Raw genomic sequence first — 21,789 nt, 5'->3', positions numbered from 1 at the left:
AGGGCACTTGGGGTTAAGTAACTATTCATTGTGCCACCCAACTGCCCCTCAACATTCACTTTTATAAGATTTTTGAGTCCTAAATTCCCGCCCGCCCCCAAGATGGCATGCAGTCTGATATAGGCTATACATATATAATCATATAAAACATATTTCCACATTAGTCATGTTGTGAAAGAAGAATCAGCAAAAAGGGAAACCACTAGAAAGAAAAAGAGAAAATAGTCTACTTCCCTCTGCATTGATTCCATAGTTCTTTCTCTGGATATGTATAGCATTTTCCATGATGAGTCTTTTGGAGTTGTCTCAGATCATTGTATTGCTAAGAAGAACTAAGTCTGTCAAAGTCAGTTACCTCACACTGTGGCTGTTACTGTGTACAATGTTCTATCCAGCATCAATTCATGTAGGCCTTTCCCCATTATTTTTTTTTTAAAGGAATTTCTTGTTTAGTTCTTTCTTTTTTCTTTGCTTTTTTTTTTTTTTGGAGGGAAGGCAGGGCAGTTGGGGTTAAGTGACTTGCCCAAGGTCACTTGGCTAATTTTTGTGTTAAGTGTCTGAGGCTGTGTTTGCATTCAGGTCCTCCTGACTCCAGGGCTGGCGCTTTATTCGCTACACCACCTCACTGCCCCTGAAACACGTTTTCAAAAATAATCACCTCCAGATTTTCTGGATAGATACATTCCATTTTCCTGCTTTTCCTCCAGACTCTTTACGACCTTTCTTGAATTTGAATTTCTATGGATTTGTTTTTTGTTGCTTATGTATCATCCCTCCTTTTTTAAATTTTTTGTTTCCCAAAGGTTGAATACAGTTCCTTTGCTTGTATGTTTTCATTCACATAATTTTCAGTTTTACTTCTCAGTACATTTTCTGCTGAGGTAAGCATTTGACTTCAATACTGTCTTTTGTCTACTTAGCATTGACCTGGTAGCCTTGCTCCAGAAGCCTTCTACTGCTACCCAAGTCCCAGAAGTCAACTCATTTGAATCTCCTCAACAGCAGGGCTTTGGCCAAGCCCTCGTCTTCACAAATTCTCAACACAACACTCAGATGGCATCAGGAACCAGCAACTCGAGTACTGTCAACTCTTATTCTCCCCAGAGTCTGGTAACTGATTTTTATTTCAATATGGAATTTCAGGGAATGTGTAGAACGTTTTATGCTGCAGTCATCCCTATTCTGGCACTTATCCAGAGCCTTGCCTGTCATATTTATAAAATAGAATTTTTTTGTAGTCCAGGAAACAGTGATGTGATCGTTTCCAAGCACATATCTGATTTTTGTATGTTGAAATCCGTCTATCGCTGAGTTTTCTGGACTAACGAGAAGACATTCTAATAAAATAGCAGCATTCTCTCAGAACATATATTAAAGTTCTAAGTCCTGTTACTGAAATTGAAATAAATACTTTTGTGGAGTTTATGTTATTGTGAATTAGAGACATTCCCATCTCCAGTCTTAAAATGCTGATGTTGGTGTTTTTATTTTCCATGTAAACTACAAATAGACACATAACGATTATTCCTTTTGGCACGTCAGAAGAACACAACAGGAATTGTTGGTTAGCTGGGTGTTAAAGCAGTAATGCTAAAATTTTGCCAAAGATGGATTTTGATATTTCAGAAATAAAGATTTAAGTGCTTATAATGTGCAGAACGCACTGAAAAGCTTAAGTAGAAAGGAGTACAGTTATTTGAACTTAAGGGATCTGGTCACGGAAAGAACGTTTGCTGAAGTCATTGGACGTAGTTTCTAATCCCATCCCTGCCAGTAACAAGCATTGTGATCTCCAGACAAACCTTTTTGTTCTCTCTGTGCTTTAAGTTATTTCATCTGGAGAATAAACAGGTTTGACTGATCCACATCTAGAATCCCTTCTGAAATGTTTCCAATCCTAACCAGTTTGGGTGTGTCTTAAGTGGAACTTTTTTAGTTATCAAATACCAGCTTTACAAATGTTGCTTTGATGTAATGTAGCCAATTACAAATTTTGTAACTGAACATACAGATTCTTATTCAAACTATTTTGCCTTACTCTGTTATAAGTCATCCTTTCCCGATTTGAAACTGCTGCTGTCACAGAGCTGATGCATATGATGATGCTAATGCTTTTGATAGAATGGGGTAAAGCATGATGCCGTCTTTTTTCAGGTTTGAAACCATTGGGATACCATGCAGCTTTTGCCTCTCCATTAGTTATTTCGCTTTCTTCCTGCAGTCAAGTGTTAGCAAATGGAAACATATGTAATTCTAGTGCTAAGTTTAAAAAAAAAAAGAAAAATCTGGAAATAAAACATAGCTGATGAGTGAGAAATCTTGTAGTTCCTTAATTTGTACATTCTACTTTAGTTTTGTTACTTCCCCTTAAAGCCATATTCAGTCAGCCCAGTGGCTGCAGGAATTGAAAGGGAGAGCTGTGGGACATGCTTTGTGCTCAGCCTTCCGTCATGTAGTTCACCAAACCTTCCCACCCCGGGACAGAGCTAGAGAGACCAAACTTACATGTGAAATAACGTGAGAAAAAAATAGCAGTAAATAAAGGACAACTTATGCATTACTGATGATAGACATGAAATGAGTTGCAGATTATCTAGGGTTGCGTCATCGAGGACCATTTTCTCAGATCAGCAGGGACTTGAGTTAAATAGTGGAAAAAGAGGGATTAGCATATGGATAGTAACTTACACTTATATCATGCTTTTGAGTTAACAAAATTGTGTCGTGGGGGGAGGGAGAGAAGCGTGTATCTTTTTTATCTCTATGAAAACCCTGTGAGGTATGTGTTAATTTCCTCATTTTTTAGATGAGGAAAACGAAGTCCTGAGATGAAGTGACTTTGCCTCATGGTCACACAGAAAGGTGCAAGATTTGAACCCAGATCTTCATTTCCAAGTTCAACACTTCCTAAGCCATGCTAGGAGAAGTAGGGAGAGGTCAGCATAAATACCAGTTTAGAACAGAATTAAATTTGGGGTTGGGATCACTGGCATTATCTATCTGACTCAAGTTTTTTCTTAATAAGAACACTTTTTTTGAATAGAAGTGTCATCTACCCACTGACTACTTTGTTATGTATGTGCCACCAGGCTTGATATTTCCCTAGAGCAAGTGTCACATTTGCTATTTTTTATGGCTTACTGTGTTAAAGAATTGGAAATTGTCTTGTTTTATCAGACTAGTATATAAATTTGAAGGCTTTTAAATTGCAATCTATCAATTTGCCTCATCTTTGTTCAGGTAATATTTGATAGAAAACCCACATCAGTTGTGCCTGGGAATGATCTGGATCAGTAAAGCCCCATGTCTGGAATGACTTGGGACGTTTCTTCCCCATTCTGTTTTCCATCTTCATTTGCCCTCTGTTCTGCTTTTAATCGCTGTCCAGATTAGTTCAGGTTAAAGTCTTAGGAACCTGAAGAAAAACAGAAGGCATTTGGGTGTGCAAGTTTACTTTGAGGGCTGTTTTATGGATAATTTGGGTTGTGCAGAATTAAGTATCTTAAGCAGAATTTTAAAAATAACATTCAGTGATTATACGTTTCTTAAAACAATAAATAATTGCAGTAGTCCAGTGAGATTTACTTAAGAAAGGACATGTTTTTTAAAGTGCATAAATTATTGGATATCTTTGAATTCTAGTTACAGAGAGTTTGTATGCGTCTGTATACCTAGCAGTATTTAGTTTAGGACACATCTGCCTAATAATATTACTTGAGTTGTTGAGTCATATAGTGTGCTTTGATGTAGCTTACTGTTAGTTTTCCGCTGGCCCTGCTGCGCCCCCCCCCCGCCACTTTTTTTTTCCTTGCTTTTTGGAGGGGGCAGGCAGGGCTATTGGGGTTAAGTGACTTGCCCAAGGTCACAGCTGGTAAATGTGTCAAGTGTCTGAGGCTGGATTTGAACTTAGGTCCTCCTGACTCCAGGGTCTGTGCTCTATTCACTGGGCCACCTAGCAGTCCCCTCCTGGCCCCCTTTTAAGAACTCCTCAGTTAGTCTGGTATTATTGTGTGACGTTCTATTAAAATGGCTGACACTCATGGATTTTTTTTTAGATGATGATATGTTTCATTACTTGTATGAAGTATGTCTCAAATATTACATTTGTGGTTCTTGCTAACCAAGTTTTTCAAAAGTGGCATTTTGACTATCGAATTTTATACTCCTTTTACCATACCCTCTCAATTATTTATGGAATATATAACAAAATATATCAGAATTTGTCAGATACAGAGTTTTAGTTAGTTGTCACACTTCATTTGAATGTCCAGAATATTTTTTTTTCAAAAATAGTGGTGCATTGAATTTCAGGTTTTGAAATATTGATGAAAACTTGTCTATTTCACATCTCTCCTACAAATTCTTCCTTCTTGAGAAAGTCCTTTTTTCTTCTTCTATACAGTCTTCAGTTCTTGGTTCTGGGTTTGGAGAGCTTGGGTCCTCAAAGATGGCAAACCCTGCTGGTTCCCAGATCTTGGACCAATTGAAATCTCCAAGTTTGGGCCAGTTCAGCACGCAGAGTTCACAACAAAACAGCAGTAGTCCTCCCACAACCACATCAGCTTGGGATCTTAAACCCCCAGTTCCCCAGTCCTCTATGATGAATCAGTTTGGTAAGTACGTGAATTTTCTGTTACAGATAATCAGCTCAGCCCTTGTCATGCTTCTAGTGGGGAAAAGCATGATACTTACCATTGATTGAATTACATTGAATCATTCAGATACTATGGAAATATTACATAGCAAATACAGCCACAGAATTTTATGCTAAATTAAAGAGAATACAGATTTTGTTAACACTTTTAAAAATAATTGTATTGGCCGAGTATTTTTTTTTTTGCCAAGGAGAGAAAGGCCTTATTTATTATTATAGCTGTTGTGTATATATGAATGTATGTATGGAGATACATATTCTGTAACAAGGAATAACAGTTTATTTATATACCCCATCATGAGGAAGGATTGCATTATTGTTTTAAAATTCTAAGTAAACACATCCTTTTTTATATAGAATACGATACACCAGACATTATGAAATGAGCAATGATAGTTACAGTGTGAGTTTGGTATCTCAGACTCAGCATGTTCAGAATTTTGGTAAAGTATTCTAAGCCCTTGGCTATGGCTACTTAGAAAAACCATCATTGCTGCAGCTCATTTTCGTCTTTTGGGTTGTACATTATAGGAAAGAGAAGAGGAACAGCAGAGTAATTTTGGAGACCTTACTACTATTCTTCTTGAATTTCTCTCTTTGTTTTGTTGTTTGTTTGGGTTGGCTGTTGTTTTTGTGGCCTTGCTTTTAAATTTAGCTCCTGAAAGTGATCTGGGATTTTTCTTCACAACTGGCAAACTTAAAACTAGTTCTTCCTCTGATTTCCAGGTGTTCTCATGTTTTCTGTAAATTAAAGTTATGTTCTTTCTGTATCTAGGTAGCATTTAAACTTTACTATGTATTAAAAATTGTATTTAATGATCCATATTGCAATTTCAAACATTGGCATCATAGGGAATTCCATCAAAACATGAAAATCATCTTAAATAATTCCACTGAAGATTGTGTTTTTTTTTCTATAACCAAATTGGGGGTATCAGTGCCACTCATTGAATTTAACCTAAATTTTGTGGCTATTTAATATTTTCCCTTATATGTCTATAATTTGAGGTATCTCTCTTCACACGAGTCTTCAAACATTCTTTGGAAGTGAACCAAGTATTTTTTAACGCGAACCTTTTCCGTATCATATATGGAAGAAAACTTCACCAGGGAAGTGCATGTTATAGTCATGTCTCTTATGTGGAAATTAGGTAGACAAACAGAGAATCACAAATTAAACACTAGATTGATTGACTGAATTGGAAGGTGGGATGTAACAATTAATTTTCCCTATCCAAGTTATACATGATAGTGGCAGAAAGAATAGCACAAGCAAATGAGCAGCTTTTGGGTAGCTGGACGCTGATCATATGCTGGACTTTCTTCTCTCTGGATACTTGATAGACTTTAAATCTCAACCTGAGCCGTCCCCAGTTCTGAGCCAGTTGAGTCAGCGACAGCAGCACCAGACCCCACCCATCCCCGCTCCTCCTCCTGGGATGGAAAACTTCTCCTCCCAGGTCAAGCTCCGAGAAAACTCCCGGGACAATGCCACAGCTGGGAACAAGATGCTGCAGCTCCCCAGCGTGTCTGGCCAGCAGGCTCCCCCAAAACAGATCAAGCCCCCAAAACGGAGAGTGGCGCAATCTTCCAAGGTGAGCAGCCTAACCACACACTATGTTTACCAGAGGCAGACTTTAAAATGGGGGGGAAATGGAACATTTCTCCTTTATAAATTGTTTATTGTTTAAATATTGTGTACACACATGTATTGTACCATGTAAAAATACATTTGTTTTCAATTGGTCTAATAATATAGAGGAAAGGTAAAAATGAAAAGTAGCAGCTAGCTCAGCATCTATTTAGTTACCCTGACCTGTTGATTGAGATGAATTTATTTATACTATCCATAGGAAATAGTTCCTTTCTGAGAACTTCAGTGCAAAATTATGTGCAACTACAGGAAGGGTAGTTATCTTTGTGGCAGTGGAGTCACTGACAGTTGCCACACTGTGCATTTTTCTTCCCTCTCCCCAGTCCCATTTTCCCCTTTCATACTTTAGACGTCCTTCTCAGCATCCAATGACATTTAAGGACTCTTGCTATTCAAGAAAGCGTCTGAAAGTGAAAAACATATGTTTTCCATCTTACAGATCCCTGCATCTGCGGTGGAAATGCCAGGATCAGCAGATGTTACAGGGTTAAATGTTCAATTTGGAGCTCTGGAATTTGGATCAGAACCTTCTCTCCCCGAATTTGGATCAGCATTGAGCAGTGAAAATAGTAATCAGGCCCAAATCAGCTTGTATCCAAAACCTGTAAGGTATATAATTATTCTTTTCTATGTTTTAGGCTGTTGAATGTTATTTTCACTTTCTGTAAGGTACAAACCAATTGAGGCAAAATGACTTGTGAAAAGGAGACAGTTTTGTGAATTGGGAATTGGAGTTGCCCCTTGACAATGGGACTTTGAGAGTAAGCAGGCTTGTTCGGCTGCTACACAAAGGAAAACAGATTCTTGGGAGGGAAGAAAGTTTCATTATGCTCAGCAGTATCCCCTACCTCCTCAAATTTCTCTGACCAGCCTTTTTTTAGGCATGTGATTTAATGGCTTTTTTTTTTTTTACGACCACAAAATTCCTCTGATTAAATATATATATAAGTTCAAGTCAAAGTGAAGAAGGAATGCTTGCTTTTTTTTTTCAAGATACGCTTGCTTTGGAATGGAAACATGAACATTTTAGCCAAGTCTGCTTACTGGATTCATGCATCCTATTTCAAGAGAACATGAAGAAATATGTGTTTTGTGGCAACAGTCATGTAGAAGGTAGAATTGATGCATCTTACAGAAGGAATTCCATATAAGGATGGTGGAAAGTTAGGGTCCTCAAAAAGATATGACTTAACCTTTCAACAGCTCATCAAAGATGAGATGGTGATTTTTCTCTTGAGGATAGGAGAAGAGAAAAAAGTTCCACGGTAGCAGGACAGTAGTCTATAAGGGGACACATTTGTGTATATTTATTTGTACTCTGTCTTTGGGAGACATTTGCTATAGAAATCTTATCAAAATGATGGGGGGAAGGGGGGAGACACTCTGTCTTTCATTCTCACAACATGCCCTGTGTATTTAGAACCTTCTATGAGTTTTTCATGGAGAAGTTCACTAGATGGTTATTAGTTATGCTCAAGTCAGAACCAAACATCTTTGCCGTTCATTGTTATGCCTTTGGTTACTACATAAATGAAGGTAAAAGTAGCTCGGGTGGTATTACAGTGAAGAAAGGGAGTTTGCCAAAAGGGATTGCATTTTGAGGGAATACAAGTCAAAAAGGAATCACTTTTTTTAAAACCAGTCCTTTGAATTCATTGGTGTAAGGAACTCCTTGTGTGGTAACTTCCTCCATCAATCAGATCAGCATCTGCTCTGCAACTTCTTACTGAGAGGTTAAATGATCTGCCTGGGGTTGTCCAACCAAAATGTGTAAGAGGTGGGGCGTCCACCCTTGTCTTCCTGATTTTAATAATTACTCTCTGTCCATCGTGCCACATTTCCTCTATAATTTTGCACTCCACAATTAGAAAAATGAACAAATGTGTGGTGAAGAACCAAGAGGATTTGGAGGAAACAAAAGAAAACTTGCAAGGCAGACCAGATGTTGATGACAAGCTGAGGCAGTGATGATACATCAGCTCAGAGTGAACAGAGGAATCTTTTCCTTGTCCTAGTTTACTTTTCTTCATGATATTAACAGAACACTTGGTATGATGTGAGACTGAGGGGACCAATGCGCTAGCCCCCTAGCATAAGAACCCAGATACAGAGGGTGCAGCAGATCTCACCGCACCACAGTCTAACCAGCAGCAGTGCCTCTAGCCTTGGAAAATTACTGCTGGAATCTTTTTGTCTTTGCTCTGTTCCCATAGTTCTGTGCCATGTTGGCCTTAGGGTTTTTTCCTCATCTAGTCAGAGTTTTATTTAAGCCTTTTTGAAGATTTCAGTATTGGATCATAATTTTGAGTCCATCTCTTGTCTCTTGAAAATGCTTAAGTCATGTAGTCTAACCACCTACCTCATAAAGGAATGCCTTCTATGTTATCCCTGGCAGTTGATCATACAGGTACAATTTGATCAATTGGCAGTAACGGGCTGAGGGAGGGATATACCTGATTTATCAAGACTCTTTATTACACTATTTTTGAAAACAATTATATTTGGTATGTGTTTAATATTTTTTAAATTAACACTCACCCTATTCCCCAGGTGACAGATCAAAGTTAGCTTATGCCTTCTTTCTAACTGGGAAACTAGAGCAGGACTAAGAAACTCGCTCCGGGATGCGCAATGAAAAGAAAAACTTAAACCCATCTAGATTCTGCCTCATTAAGAGATCACTAAGTCATTATAACTTCTTAATCAGATTAAAATCTAGTTGCTGTTCCCCATCCCTAAGAAATGAATATTATTTGAGGTAAAATGACTTTGGAGAGAACCACGATAATTTATCTGTATTTAAATGTAATGTTGTAGTTAAACACAATATTTAATTGATTTTTAGAATATTGCTAACCAGTTAAAGTAATAAGGTGGTGGTATTTCATGAAAGAATCTGAAATGACATTTATTTACTGAGATGATAAATAACTTTTACTTTTTCCAGTGATCCTTTGAATACCTCTTTGCCAATATCCAATACAGTACAGGAGTCGACCTACACAACCTCCGTCATCACCTCGTCCAGTCTGACCAACTCATCTCAGAGCAGTAGTCCCGTAACAACATCTTCCTCCTACGACCAGAATTCTGTGCATAGCAGGATAGCATACCAAAGCTCCATGGCTCCGTCTGAAACAACGTCTATCGCTGTCACAGTAAGTATCTTAGCAGCTTTCTTGAACTGTTGAACATCTCTACATGCTTGTTCTTTAGTCATCTGAAACTCTATCCAAAATGGAACTCGTCTTCTCTCTCTAAATATGCCCTTCCTGCAAACTTCCTACATGCTTTCAGTCATCTCAGAGTCATCCGTGACTCTTCCCTTTCCTCCTTACCCTTTGATCCACCCCCTTTCAAGTAACATCTCTTACATCTGTCTCTTCCTTTTCATTCACTCAGCCATCACCCTTATTTGGGACTCTCAGCCTCTCACATGAACTACTATAGGTGCCTTCCTAATTAGACTCCATGCTTTTACTCTCTCCCCTTACCCTCTCTAGTCCATTTCTAAATATCATGCTGATGATAGGATTTTGTGCGTGTGTGTGTGTGAGCGAGCACATGCGTGCACACGTGTTACATACAGTGAGGGTGAGTGTGGCTGTAGACCACCATTCCAGATTTGATTACATGCTGTATCCCTCAGCCCTTGGATGTTGGAGATATTTTTTGTTTGTGTCCTTATGCCTTGTACATGGGATGTTTTAATAAATGGTAATTGAATTATATTTTATAATTTTATGTATGAATTTGGGCCTCTTTTTCACTAACATTCAGAATTTCTTTTCTATGTATGAACTTTTGGGTTTAGTGATACCATGTTTCTTAACTTGCGCTTAGATTACATGATAGGGCCTTTCTTGGGGAGGCCCTTATTAAGAGCATAGGAGCCATTTGACATGAATTCACTCAGTTGTTCTATTCTAGTACTCTACAGTCTACCTTGACTTGTCATTTCCACCTATGCTTTTCATTTCAGTTCCCTCCAATCTCCTTCCATCTTTTTTTGGGGGGGGAGGGAGAAGGTAGGGCATTTGGGGTTAAGTGACTTGCCCAAGGTCACATGGCTAGTTTTTGTGTTAAGTGTCTGAGGCTGGTTTTCAACTCAGGTCCTCCTGACTCCAGGGCTGGTGCTCTATTCACTGCGCCACCTAGCCTCCCCTCCTTCCATCATTTATCCCCTCTCTATTCATGCTTCACTTTCCCTTAAGACTACAAACAGAGTCAGGTTTACCAGTCATGAAAGAAAGAGTTCTTTGGCTTTGTTTAACCTCATTCTGTCATCCCTCTTTTCTTCACTATCAAATTCCTAGATATTGAATGACTAAGCTATTCTGAGTTATATGGCTATTCGGATCAACTACAAAAGACCAGTGGAGGAAGATGCTATCTACCTCCAGAAAAAGATTCGATATGTGTTTTAAATATTGGCCTTCTCTAGTTCAGGGTTGGGAGGAAAGGAAGGAACAAGCTTGGAACTCAGATGTGCCCCAAAAACAAGAAAAAAACTTTAGAGATTCGTATATATTATGTGTACATCATGATACTGACTGCCCGTTCATACCTTTGCATTCTGTATTTCCTTCTGCATCTTACTTAAGCTGATCTCTCCTTTCTAATCACCAAACCCAGCGACGTTTTCTTTGTCCTTTTGTTTCTTGATATTTCTGCAACATTGGGCTCTCTTCAGCTTAGCGTTTTTAACATTCTCATACCCTTTGGTTTTTGTAAGACTGTCCTCTCTACTTACCGCTTCTCCAGCTTTTCTTCTCTACTAGTGTCTTAATTTTCTTCCTAATCCCTATTTGTGGATATCCTTCGAGGCTCTATCCTCTACTGTCTTGTGTTTCCTTTATATTCCTTCCTATAGCAGTCTCATTTCTAACCATGACTTCAATTTTCGGTTCTTTGCCAGTGGGTCAGCATCTTTGTTTCTAGTCTCCGCCTTTCCCGTTTTAACCATACTTCTGTATATCTCGCTGGCACTTCAGACTTGTTTGTCCAGAGTTGAACTTATCACCTTCCCCAATCCTGTTTCTCCTTCTAGTGTCCTTGTTTTTGTTGGGGGCGTCACATTTTCCCAGTCATTTAGACTGGAATCTTAGTTTTTTTTCTTACCATCTCCCTGACCCCCTACACCCATTCAGTTTCTCCATTCTTTCACTTACAAATTGTATGTAATCCTTCCCATCTTTTCCTTTGATTGCTTTTAATGGCCTCCTCCCTGGCATTTTCCCTTCCTCTAGTCTCTTCTGTGCCCACTTAATCTTCCTAATGTATCATTCTGCTTACGGCTGCCTCTTGCCTCGAAAACCTTTCATCCGTCCCCACTGCTGACCAGATAAGTTTTGACCTCCTTATCCAAACATTCGAGAGCCCTCCGTGTCTGTTAACCCAGCTCTGATTTGACTTTGTTTATCTTAGCTCTGACTGTGTGCATTTGATGTGTTGTATGTTTCAGCTGAATTAATCTGTTCTTTTCTTCCTCTGTTCCCTCCTTCATTTTAACCAGCTGAAACCCCTGCCTGCCTTAAGGCTCACACCTGACCTGACGCCCCCAGGAAGCCTTCTCTTACTGTGCTGCTGCAAATAATCTTTTCTCCAAATTCCTCATAGGATTCTATTTAGATGTACACATCTCTTTTTCCTGGCCATTTGAGCCATTAGAGAGTAAATGGCTTGAGGGCAGGGATGATCTTTGTATTTCCTTACTACATTGCACATAGTCTTCCTGGTGTTCCCTAGCTTAAATATACAAGTTTCATGGTTTTTAAACTATCAATAGTGCAAAATAATCTAAAGTTGATAGTTGAACATTATTATGAACAGAAGAATATAAAAACAATGCTTTAGTGAGAAAAGAGAAGTAAATAATATTTGTGTGTTCGAATATTCGAAACCTGGTATCTTTGAAACACAGTTTAAGAAATCCAGTGGTAGGGTATATACTGACAATGACCATCGAGTAATAAGCTCCTTTTTTGCGTTTTCCTCAAAGAAGATCAGGAATTCCTTCCACCCTTTTGTCTCTCCTCGCCCATCAATTCTTCTTTGTACTTCTGAGCGGCTGCCAGGTTGATTTTTTTTTTCTAGAGGAGAGTTTAAGTGATTTAACTTGCGATATTAAAGATAGGTGATTTATTTTGCTTCTTTGTGACACTGAGTTATCCTGCTCAGAAAGAGGAATGCAATATAATTAAGAGAGTTCCTATCTATCTTCCTGAAGTTTATCCTGTAGGAGGGGGCTTCAGAAGTCCAGAGAGTATACAGTACCCGCCTTCTGTTAGATTGTTGACTCCTTGTGGGCAGGGACTGACTTTTGCCCTTTTTTATGTCCAAAGTACCTGGCATGCATTAGGCATTTAACAAATGAGCTTGTACCTAATAACAGGAGCCCGTGTGCCTAGTCCTTCTTTCTTCTGGAAAATAATCTTTTCTTTCTCCACGTTTTTTGTTGTGCACGTTATATAGAAAACAAAGATGAATGAAGGATTATTGTATTAAAAATAAAATGAAAGATTCTCATCCCTAAATGTTGGAGAGGGAGGAACTAGAAATCTTATATAATAGGAATCTTCTCATCTTGACAAAAGATTATAATTTAGTTTCTAAACGTTTTAATTTTTTCTTGTAATTTTCTTCATCCTTTATTTTCACATTTTGAAAAATAAAATTTTCTTTAGTTAATCATAGTTCAGTGTGATCAATAGAAATATTGTGACATTTCCCTTTGTAAGATTCTAATTGAGTATGTTGCGTTATATGTTAGTTTAATTGTTTTCTTTCTCTAGGAAATAGTTCCATTTACTCTGAATAAACTTGGGTGGGGAAGGGAAAGGGTAAGGTATTTTTCTTTCCTTATGATAACATAAGTATTTAGTTCAGATATCTTTGTTATCAGGGTTTTTTTTTCCAATTTTATAGTTTCTTTGGAGACTAAGTCAATACTTAGCTGTAATTTGTGATGCTTTGCAATCACAATCATTATCTTAAGGATGTCTCTTTTGAACTCTGGAAACATCTCCCAGCTTCATACTCACATACCATAGTAGTTTTGAATTTGTTATATTGTTTATCATATGACAGCTTTGTTTATTATATTGCTGATGGCCTTAGTTATTGGAATAATTGTATATTTTGCCATTAGAATTCTGACACAGAAGCTTTGAATATACTGTTTGCCTACTAGTTCAATTTCTGTTCTCTGTAGTTAATGTATTCTGTTTTTATTTCCTAGTATTTTGCTCCCTGAGTCTTGCCTGGATCATAAAATGACTTTAGGGCACCATTTAATGAATTTTAAAAAGTTATTTATATTATCACCTTATAGTCTACTTTTATTAGTCTTAAATAATGCAGCGTTCATTTTTATATAATCTGTGCTGTTACGTTAATTATTATTATCATTTATATTCAAGCCAACTCTGCCCTCCATTCTCCCCTTTTAAATACTTAACTGAGTTACTTATTAAATGAATTATTCTTGTTATTCCTTATGCTGGTTCTGCAGTTTCAAACTCATTTTTGCTTGTCTTCTTTTCTTTTTCTTCTGATGCAGAATGGACATGGTGGTGTTCGAACTCAGCAAACTCTAGACAGTAAGTATACAGAATGCTTTTTCTGATGCCTGATTTCCTCAGGACTACACAGGTTGACTTCAGAGCTAATCATTTGATTTATGATGTGGAGGTCTTGTCACCTATTGGTTATTACATAATCCTAGACCATATTCCCTATAAAACTTTGTGTATCTTTTCTATGATTCTTTCAAGTGGGAGTTTAATTCATCTAGAAAGAGACCTAACTTTTTATATTAGTTGAAAGGTCAAGAAGATGTTTACTGATTTCTAAAAGATGAGGAAGATATTAGGGGTCTTTGGACACAGCCATTTGGACTTGGCTGTTAATAATTATCTTCTTCAGGGTACTGGGACTAAGAAGGAAATGGAAAACAAGCTTTGATTTCCAGCTACTTTTAATGATTCCTGTGGTCGTAAATGACACTGCCATGAGGAATCTAGAAAGCATTGTCAAAGATTTTAAGAAGGCTTGGAGAAGACGCTGAATGTCTTAAAAGCTCTGCTAGTATTTGCATTGTCATTGCCATTTGAAGGCTGCGAGGATTTTAAGAGAAGAAGGGGCAGAATTATGAAGTGAAGAGCTGGAGAAAATAGATGTCTCAGAGGAAAATTGATATTTTTGGACCAAGATTTAAAATACAGGTATAGTGAGCTGGTTAGGGATGAAGTATAGGAAGGACTCAAGAATCTATTTACCCTGGAATCTTGCAAATCTAATCAGAATGACATTTACCTGGATAAGAGGAAATGGGAAATGACCTAGTTAGGTGCAATAAGCTGTATGCCACCTGGTGTGGGCCCTATTATGGGAAAAGACATGAGAGAAACACCTGATGTTCACAGTCATCTAAAATCTTCATGACCTTTGAGATCTCTGTACAAATGTAGAAAGCCTCTAATGGGAAGATGCATATTTGAACCCATGAAGATGTAACTAGTGATTGGAATATTGCTCTGGACAGAATAGAACTTATTCTAGAGGAATAAGAGAGGTTGGGGTTTTTTTATGCTGTGTTTATAAATGGGAGAATATGGGCATATCTTCTTTGTATATTTATAGAAATACACATTGGAGAAATTCAGGAATGGGAGCAAAGCAGACATGAATGATAGAGAGCAATGGATGGTGAGACAGAAGGCCTGTTGTCACCAATACATTATGGATGTTGCTGCTACTTGTACTACTACTAAGCTAACATTTATTCAGCACAATTTGCAAAGTACTGTTATTTTATCCTCGCAACAACCCTTAGAGGTTGGTACCATTATTATCCCTGTTTTACATATGAGGAAACTGAGACCTCGTGAGTTTAAGTGATTTAATTAACTGGAAAGTGTTGGTCAGGATTTGAACTTGGGTCTTCCTGACTCTGAGTCTAGCACTCTTATTTACTGTGCCACGTTGCTGTCTCTGTAGACCATGTAAGCAGAAAGAGGAAATAGATGAGTTAGGGAGAGCACTGGCACAGCCGCTCCGTGGAGTTACAGTGGAGGACTTCACTTATCAGGACATCTGGCAGAGTACACTGTTTGCCGAAAGCAATTGATAATATCTATTCTTGCGCGAATACTGGAATATCTGCTACCTACCCTAGATTTAAGGAGAGCAGATTCCTCATTGCACAGAGGAACAATAGACAGGATCTGATGGCCTAAAATTCTACAGTGGAAGTCAGCCCTAGAAGGATGGGAAGTATTTATAAATCGGTTTTTGAGACATAGAAAAAAACAACTGTAGAGAGAGTTGTCCAAAGTCACCTCTACAAATGAACAGGGAACTTAGTAACCAGTTTAGATTTTTAAATGTTATTTAGATTATGGAAGATAAAACAGGTAGTGGATGGAAGCAAAATTTCCATAAATAATGAGTTGATTTGTTGTTTTCTGAGTAGGGTTGGGTTTGTTTTTGGTTTTGGTTTTTTGGTTTTTTAAGCTATGTTAGAAATAAGAACAATCAGGAAAAAAGCATGGGACTTCTCCTCAGGGTGGATGTTGGATGTTGCAGGAAAAAAAGGCAAGAAAAATAAAGTGAAAAAATTATACTTCATTCTACATGCAAGAGTTCATCATTCTCTTGCAGTAGATGGCATTTTTCAACATGAGTCCTTTCCCAGTTGTCTTGGATCATTGTATTGATCAGAGGAGCTAAGTCTTTACAGTTGGTCTTCCTTACAGGATTGCTGTTACTGTCTACAATGTTCTCCACATAGGTAATTTTTGTAAATTTGACTCCGCTCCCTATATATTTGAGACATGAAACCTTATCTGAGAAATTTGCTGGAAATCCCCCCTACCCCCCAGTTTCTTTGCTTTCCTTCTAATCTTATCTACATTGGTTTTGTTTCTGCAAAAGCTTTTTAATTTAATGTAGCCAGAATTCTCTCCCGTGATCCTATCTGTCTCATTAGGTAAAATTTTCCCTCTTCTTCTAATTTTCTTAGGCTATTTCCCTTTATGTCTAACTCATGTGCCCAGTTTGAATTGTATATGGTGGTGGTCTACATGAAGTTTTAGTTTTCTGCCAAACTACTTTCTAGTTTTCCAGGGCAGTTTCTGTCCCCAAAGCTTGGGTCTTTGTGCTTATCAAACACTAGATTACTATGGTGATTTACTGTTCTGTATTGTGTACTTGATTGTTTCCACTAATCCACTGCTATTTCTTAGCCAGTGTTGGATTGCTTTGATGATTACCGCTTTGTAATAGAATTTGAGATCTGCTTGCTATTGCTAGGCCACCTTCACACATCTAGATACTCTTGATGTACCAGGTCCCCTGTCTCAGATGAACTCTGATGGTTTGATTCTAAAAGTGCAATATGACTTTGCTCAGCTATTGTCACTGATCCGTAAGAGGTGGTAGAAAATGAAAGGGGGTCCTGCAGCATTAAAGAGAGAAAAATGTCCCAATTTTTAAAAAGAGGTCAGGGTAGGGAGTGGAGAACAAGTCTCCAAATTGTAGACCAAAGAGTGTTACTTTAATTACTGTCAAAATTCTAGATCACAGTATTTAAACTAAGGTTAGGGAATATTTAGAGAAGGAAGATAGTGATCACAGAGATCTTGTCTTGGCCAAAAGCAAAGTGTTTAACAGGCTGACAAGGTTACTAGCTCAGGACAGAGCTGTAGACAGTTTATGTAGATTTTAGCAAAGTTTGGCAGAGATTTTCATGCCACTGTTATTTGAAAACTGGAGAGATGTGGTTAACAGTAGGACAAATGGTTTTAAAAGTGGTTGAATGACTGACTCTAAATTCCCTGGCATATTGGAAGAAGGTGTTTCATTGAATTCTTGAGTTATCTGTGCTTGGCACTTTGCTCTTTGACACCTTTATCTGAACAAAGGCATTAAAAGCATGTGTTGTTAAATTTGCAGATGATACCGGTTGGTGGGTTTGCTAATATCTGGCAACAGGATCCCAAAAGAACTAGACAGACTTCTACTTGACTTTTTAAAAAATCAGTCCACAAGGATCCGATGGGTTCTTTGTGCCTATACACAGTTAATCTAAAAAATACTTAGGGTTTCAATGAACATAAACTCCTTACTAGAAGTCTTCTAGCAAAAACCAAAGGATCATGTATCAGTTATGTTTTAGAGCAAAAGTTTTTAACCTACAGTCTAATGAGGAAAGTCCATCTTTCTTTTCACTTGCCTCTGACTCTGAAATTTACCATTTTCCTCCATTAAGAATGTAGACAACAAATATTGTGAGCAGAGATGTCCGTAGGCTTCAGTGTGCTGTTGAAGGAATCCATGACAAATGATAGACATTAAAAAAAAACCTGCTGGAGAGTGAATTTTTCAAGTATAGGCTAAACTAGAGGACTTAAGTTTTACCTTTCAGCACTGAGATTTCACGATCTCATAAATGAGAAATTACCCTTGTAGCCTCTTCTTCAGACTGCACTCTGTTACAGTATAAATACTTGTTAATCTGCTAAAGTGCAAGTCCATAGCACTCAGTTTTTCTTCTCCAACTTGTAGTTTCACAGAGAAGCAAATGACCTAGGGCTGTGGCTCAAGAAGGTGTGCCAAGAGCTTCAAGACTAGGTGTTCCATCAAATTTGCTGTGCTGTCAGAAGCAGTGTGCATAGTACGGCAAGATAGCACTTACAAAGTAAACTAATCCTGCCTTTTACTGGGCCTGCATTGATAGGAAAACTTGTCAGACCTTGAACTCAGAACAAATTCAACCAAAATAATGACTGTTACTGGACAGGAGCTGCATTTATGCACGAGTCTCTCACATATCCTTCAGGATGTTGGAAACATCATCTCAACAAAGAAGATTGTTCCATGAGCAAAACTGTTTCAGAACTCCTGGGCTGAGATAAAAATGCAGTTAATGGAGCAGGTTCCCAGGGCTCGTCTGAGGGCCTTTAGGTTCTCTCATTTTATCTTGCTTTAGTTTTTATTGTTTCTTGATTGCTCAGTCGCTCAGTTGGCATTCTGCTATTGCATTGCTTGTTTTTCTTGTCAGAAGTTACCTACTTTCCTCACAATTCTGGTAATTAGATCCATCGGTTAAGTTGCTTCCTCTACTGGGGACAACTACCTTGCTGTTCAACTCCCTTACACGTCAGCAGGTAAATAAAACGAGAGCACGGCTTGTTCAGATGAACCTTTCTAAATGTCTAATTATGGTTATCCAACTAAAATTTATTGGGCCTATGCTTTCCTGCGTCTCACATTAGAGATTATTTAGCATTTGTGCCATTTTCTTCTGCCTCCTCTTACTCTCTCCCATCTCTCATCTCCAAGTATTAATAGAAAATACCAGGTGGGATAGACTGGAGGGAAATATAGTCAGTCTTTCACAAGATATACACTATGGAAATGTTTTGCTTAGCTACACATGTACAACCTATATTGAATTGCTTATCTTCCCAGTAAGGGTGGGTGACAAGGTTAGAAGGGAAAGAATCTGGAATTCAAAGTTTTAAAATCAAATGTTTAAAATATATATATATATATATATACTGTTATTACTATTGCTTTATACGCAACTGGGAAATAAGATATACAGGCATTGGGGCATAGAGATCCACCATGCCCTACTGGAAAGTCAGAGGGGGATGGGGGGAAGATAGGGGAGAGAGCAGATTGGAGGAGGGGATGTTCAGTGGGATCGCTGTTTTGGGGTGATGGGTAGGGGGGAAATGGGGAGAAAATTTGTAACTCAAAATCTTGTGGAAATGAATGATGTAAACTAAAAAATAAAAGAAAGAAAGAAAATACCTAGATTTTTGCAGAAAACTCCACCTATTTATGGATCTTTTTTCCCTAACGTTTTGAAAACTGTATACATTTCTTTCCACAGAAAAAAAAATTGTCATTAATATATTTGAACCAGCAAAAATAAATTGTATTTCTTTGTGATTTTGCTTATTGTCAATAAGGCCCAAGATGAATTGGAAGTTAATATAGATATAGCATAAGGTGCCCCCCTTAGATTCATGGGCTATATTCTAAGTCTTTTTTCTTTATATAATGCCCTTGAAATACGGATTTGGCATTAGTATTTCTGGTTTTTATGTGTGATTATAAAAAAAATTATTTAGATTTCCTTCATTACCTATTGTAAAATGATAGTGATCTTTTCAGGCTTGTTGTGTAAAGTGCTTTTCAATCTTTTTGTTGGGGGGAGGGCAATTGGGGTTAAGAGACTTGCCCAAGGTCACAGGGCTAGTTTTTTGTGTGTTAAGTGTCTGAGGCCACATTTGAACTCAGGTCCTTCTGACTCCAGGGCCCATGCTCTATTTACTGAGCCACCTAGCCATCCCCTGTGCTTTTCAATTTTTTGATATGTGTGAGGTGAGTTTAAATAACCACATATTTTATTTATTTTCTTTTGAAAACAACCGAGTCTGCCTTCCTTGCAGTACTTTTTGAATTAGTATGTTAATTGTGCCCTGTAAACCAGATTCATTAATTCATCAAACATATTTTAAACTCTTTTATGCTGTTTATTAAGGCTTATGGGATATGTGAAGGTGAATAAGGCTTAATCTCTCCTGTCACAGAGTCTAAAATCTTGTGGAAATTTTAAACACAAATAATACGTTAAATGATAAAAGTAAATAAGCATTATAATTCTGGAGAGTGTGTGGCGGGTTTGGAGTAGGTGCATTTGAGCTATACCCTGCAGGATAGGTAAGTTTGTAGGTGGTGAGGGCATTCTAAAAGGAGGAGCCATCTCCAGCCAGAGAGATCACGGCTGAGGATAACCGCCTGTGTAGACAGTAGTAGAGATGAGGCTGGAAAAGTGCTTGATTAAGCTTATAACCTCAATATAGGATTAAGAAGTTAATCCTGCTTTACTTGGCAGGCACTGGGGGAAGCATTTGAAGGCTTTTTAGCACAAGAACAGCGTGATCAGAATTTTACTTCAGGAAAATACGTCTAGCAGTGCACACAAAGCTGTTGCAGTAGTTCAGATGAGATATGAGCAGGGCCTGATGTGGAATAGTGGCCATGGAAATTGAGGAGCTCAGTTGTTTCATTTGTATCTGACTCTTTGTGACCCCATTTAAAGTTTTCTTGGCAAAGATACTGGAGTGATTGGCCATTTGTTTCTCCAGCTCATTTTTACAGATGACTAAACTGAGGCAAACAGGGTTCTTAAGAGACTTATCCGAGGACCATCCTGCTATTAAGTGTGTGAGTCTGGATTTGAACTCGGATCTTACTGACTCCAGGACTGGCACTCTACCCACCTTGCCACCTGGCTGCACAATTGATGAACAGACAGGAGAAGAGATACCTAAGGAGAAGAGACACCCTAAGGTGTCTTCTGTTAGATCTTCAATCATGTCATACCCACTAACTGTGGTTATATCCCAAGGCTCTGCTTCTTTTCTTTCTCTGCTCTTTTTTTTTTTGAGGATTTTTTTTTTTGCTTTTTGGAGGGCAGTTGGGGTTAAGTGACTCGCCCAAGGTCACAGGGCTAGTTTTTTTGTGTTAAGTGTCTGAGGCTGGATTTGAACTCAGGTCCTCCTGACTCCAAGGCTGGCCACCTAGCCATCCTCTTTTCTCTGGTACTTGATGATCCCATCAGCTTCCATTGATTCATTCACCATCTATTCAGCCATAGTGTCTTCCCTGAGATTTAATCAGCAGCATTACAATTTCCTTGTTACACATTTCAGATTGGATGTCTGAGAGGCCTCCCCAAACTCTGTCCCTCTAACCAGTTTCCCAATTCCTGGTGCCATGATTCCTTCCAGTGGCTCAGATTCCCAACTTTGGAGTCATTCTCCACTACTCACCCTCCCATATATCTTGATAATGAGTTGAAAAATCTTGGGGTTTTTTTTTCCCCTCCATTTCTTGTATTCCTTTCTCCCCACTCACATAACCACTCTCCCTTACTGCGCCCTCCTCCCCCAGCAGAGCTTTAGTGCCTTTCCCCCAGACTCTTACATTGGCTTTCTGGTTGGTCTCCCTGACTTGGGTCTTGGTCTCTACACTCATCCAGCCTCCCATGTACCTGTGATTTTTCTAACATGTAGATCTGACCAGGTCCTTCACTGCCTTCTCAGATTCTGACCTTATTACCTTTTGAATTAAATATAAATTTTTCTGTTTGGAATTTAAGCTTCATCTCCCCTTCCCGCCCTTCCATGTCCTCCTTTGTCAGGTCACACTGGCCTCTTTTCACTTTCTTATTTGTAACCTTGCTTCCCATCCCCTTTCCTTTTTCCTGGCTCTGTCCTGTTTCGGGATGTTCTCTCCTCCCCTGTCTCTTTGTTTCTGGGGCTTCTTTCGTGGCTTGGCTCGAGCCCCATTGTGTTTCCAGTCCATCACATTCCTCCTCTTAAGGTTACCTTGTATTGACTCCATTTGTATCTTGTAACACACCTATCCACATGTTCATGGTTTCCCTTTTTAAAATGTG

The 21,789-nt window shown here is 38.4% G+C and overlaps 1 protein-coding gene and 1 non-coding gene across 17 annotated transcripts in view; both read left to right on the top strand.

Moving 5' to 3' along the window:
• Window positions 1-21,789, top strand: part of UBAP2 (ubiquitin associated protein 2) — a 193,308-nt gene that overhangs the window by 156,399 nt on the left and 15,120 nt on the right. For all 16 annotated transcript variants that reach the window (XM_069087965.1, XM_069087964.1, XM_069087963.1 and 13 more), the window contains 6 exons: window positions 921-1,110; window positions 4,403-4,613; window positions 5,999-6,249; window positions 6,748-6,917; window positions 9,256-9,466; window positions 13,870-13,909. In XM_069087965.1, coding sequence (XP_068944066.1) covers window positions 921-1,110; window positions 4,403-4,613; window positions 5,999-6,249; window positions 6,748-6,917; window positions 9,256-9,466; window positions 13,870-13,909 — 1,073 coding nt within the window. The remainder of the gene's footprint in view (window positions 1-920; window positions 1,111-4,402; window positions 4,614-5,998; window positions 6,250-6,747; window positions 6,918-9,255; window positions 9,467-13,869; window positions 13,910-21,789) is intronic.
• LOC138161182 (small nucleolar RNA SNORD121A) lies at window positions 1,238-1,322 on the top strand. Its single transcript, XR_011168304.1, has one exon. It is a non-coding gene; the product is annotated as a small nucleolar RNA SNORD121A (small nucleolar RNA).

Source organism: Petaurus breviceps, unplaced genomic scaffold (assembly GCF_028583685.1).
Source record: "Petaurus breviceps papuanus isolate PSGF00001 unplaced genomic scaffold, PetGlider_PUasm1.0 183, whole genome shotgun sequence".
NCBI lineage: Eukaryota > Metazoa > Chordata > Mammalia > Diprotodontia > Petauridae > Petaurus > Petaurus breviceps.
Note: the sequence above shows the minus strand (reverse complement) of the source record. Positions and strands in the feature narration are given on the sequence as shown.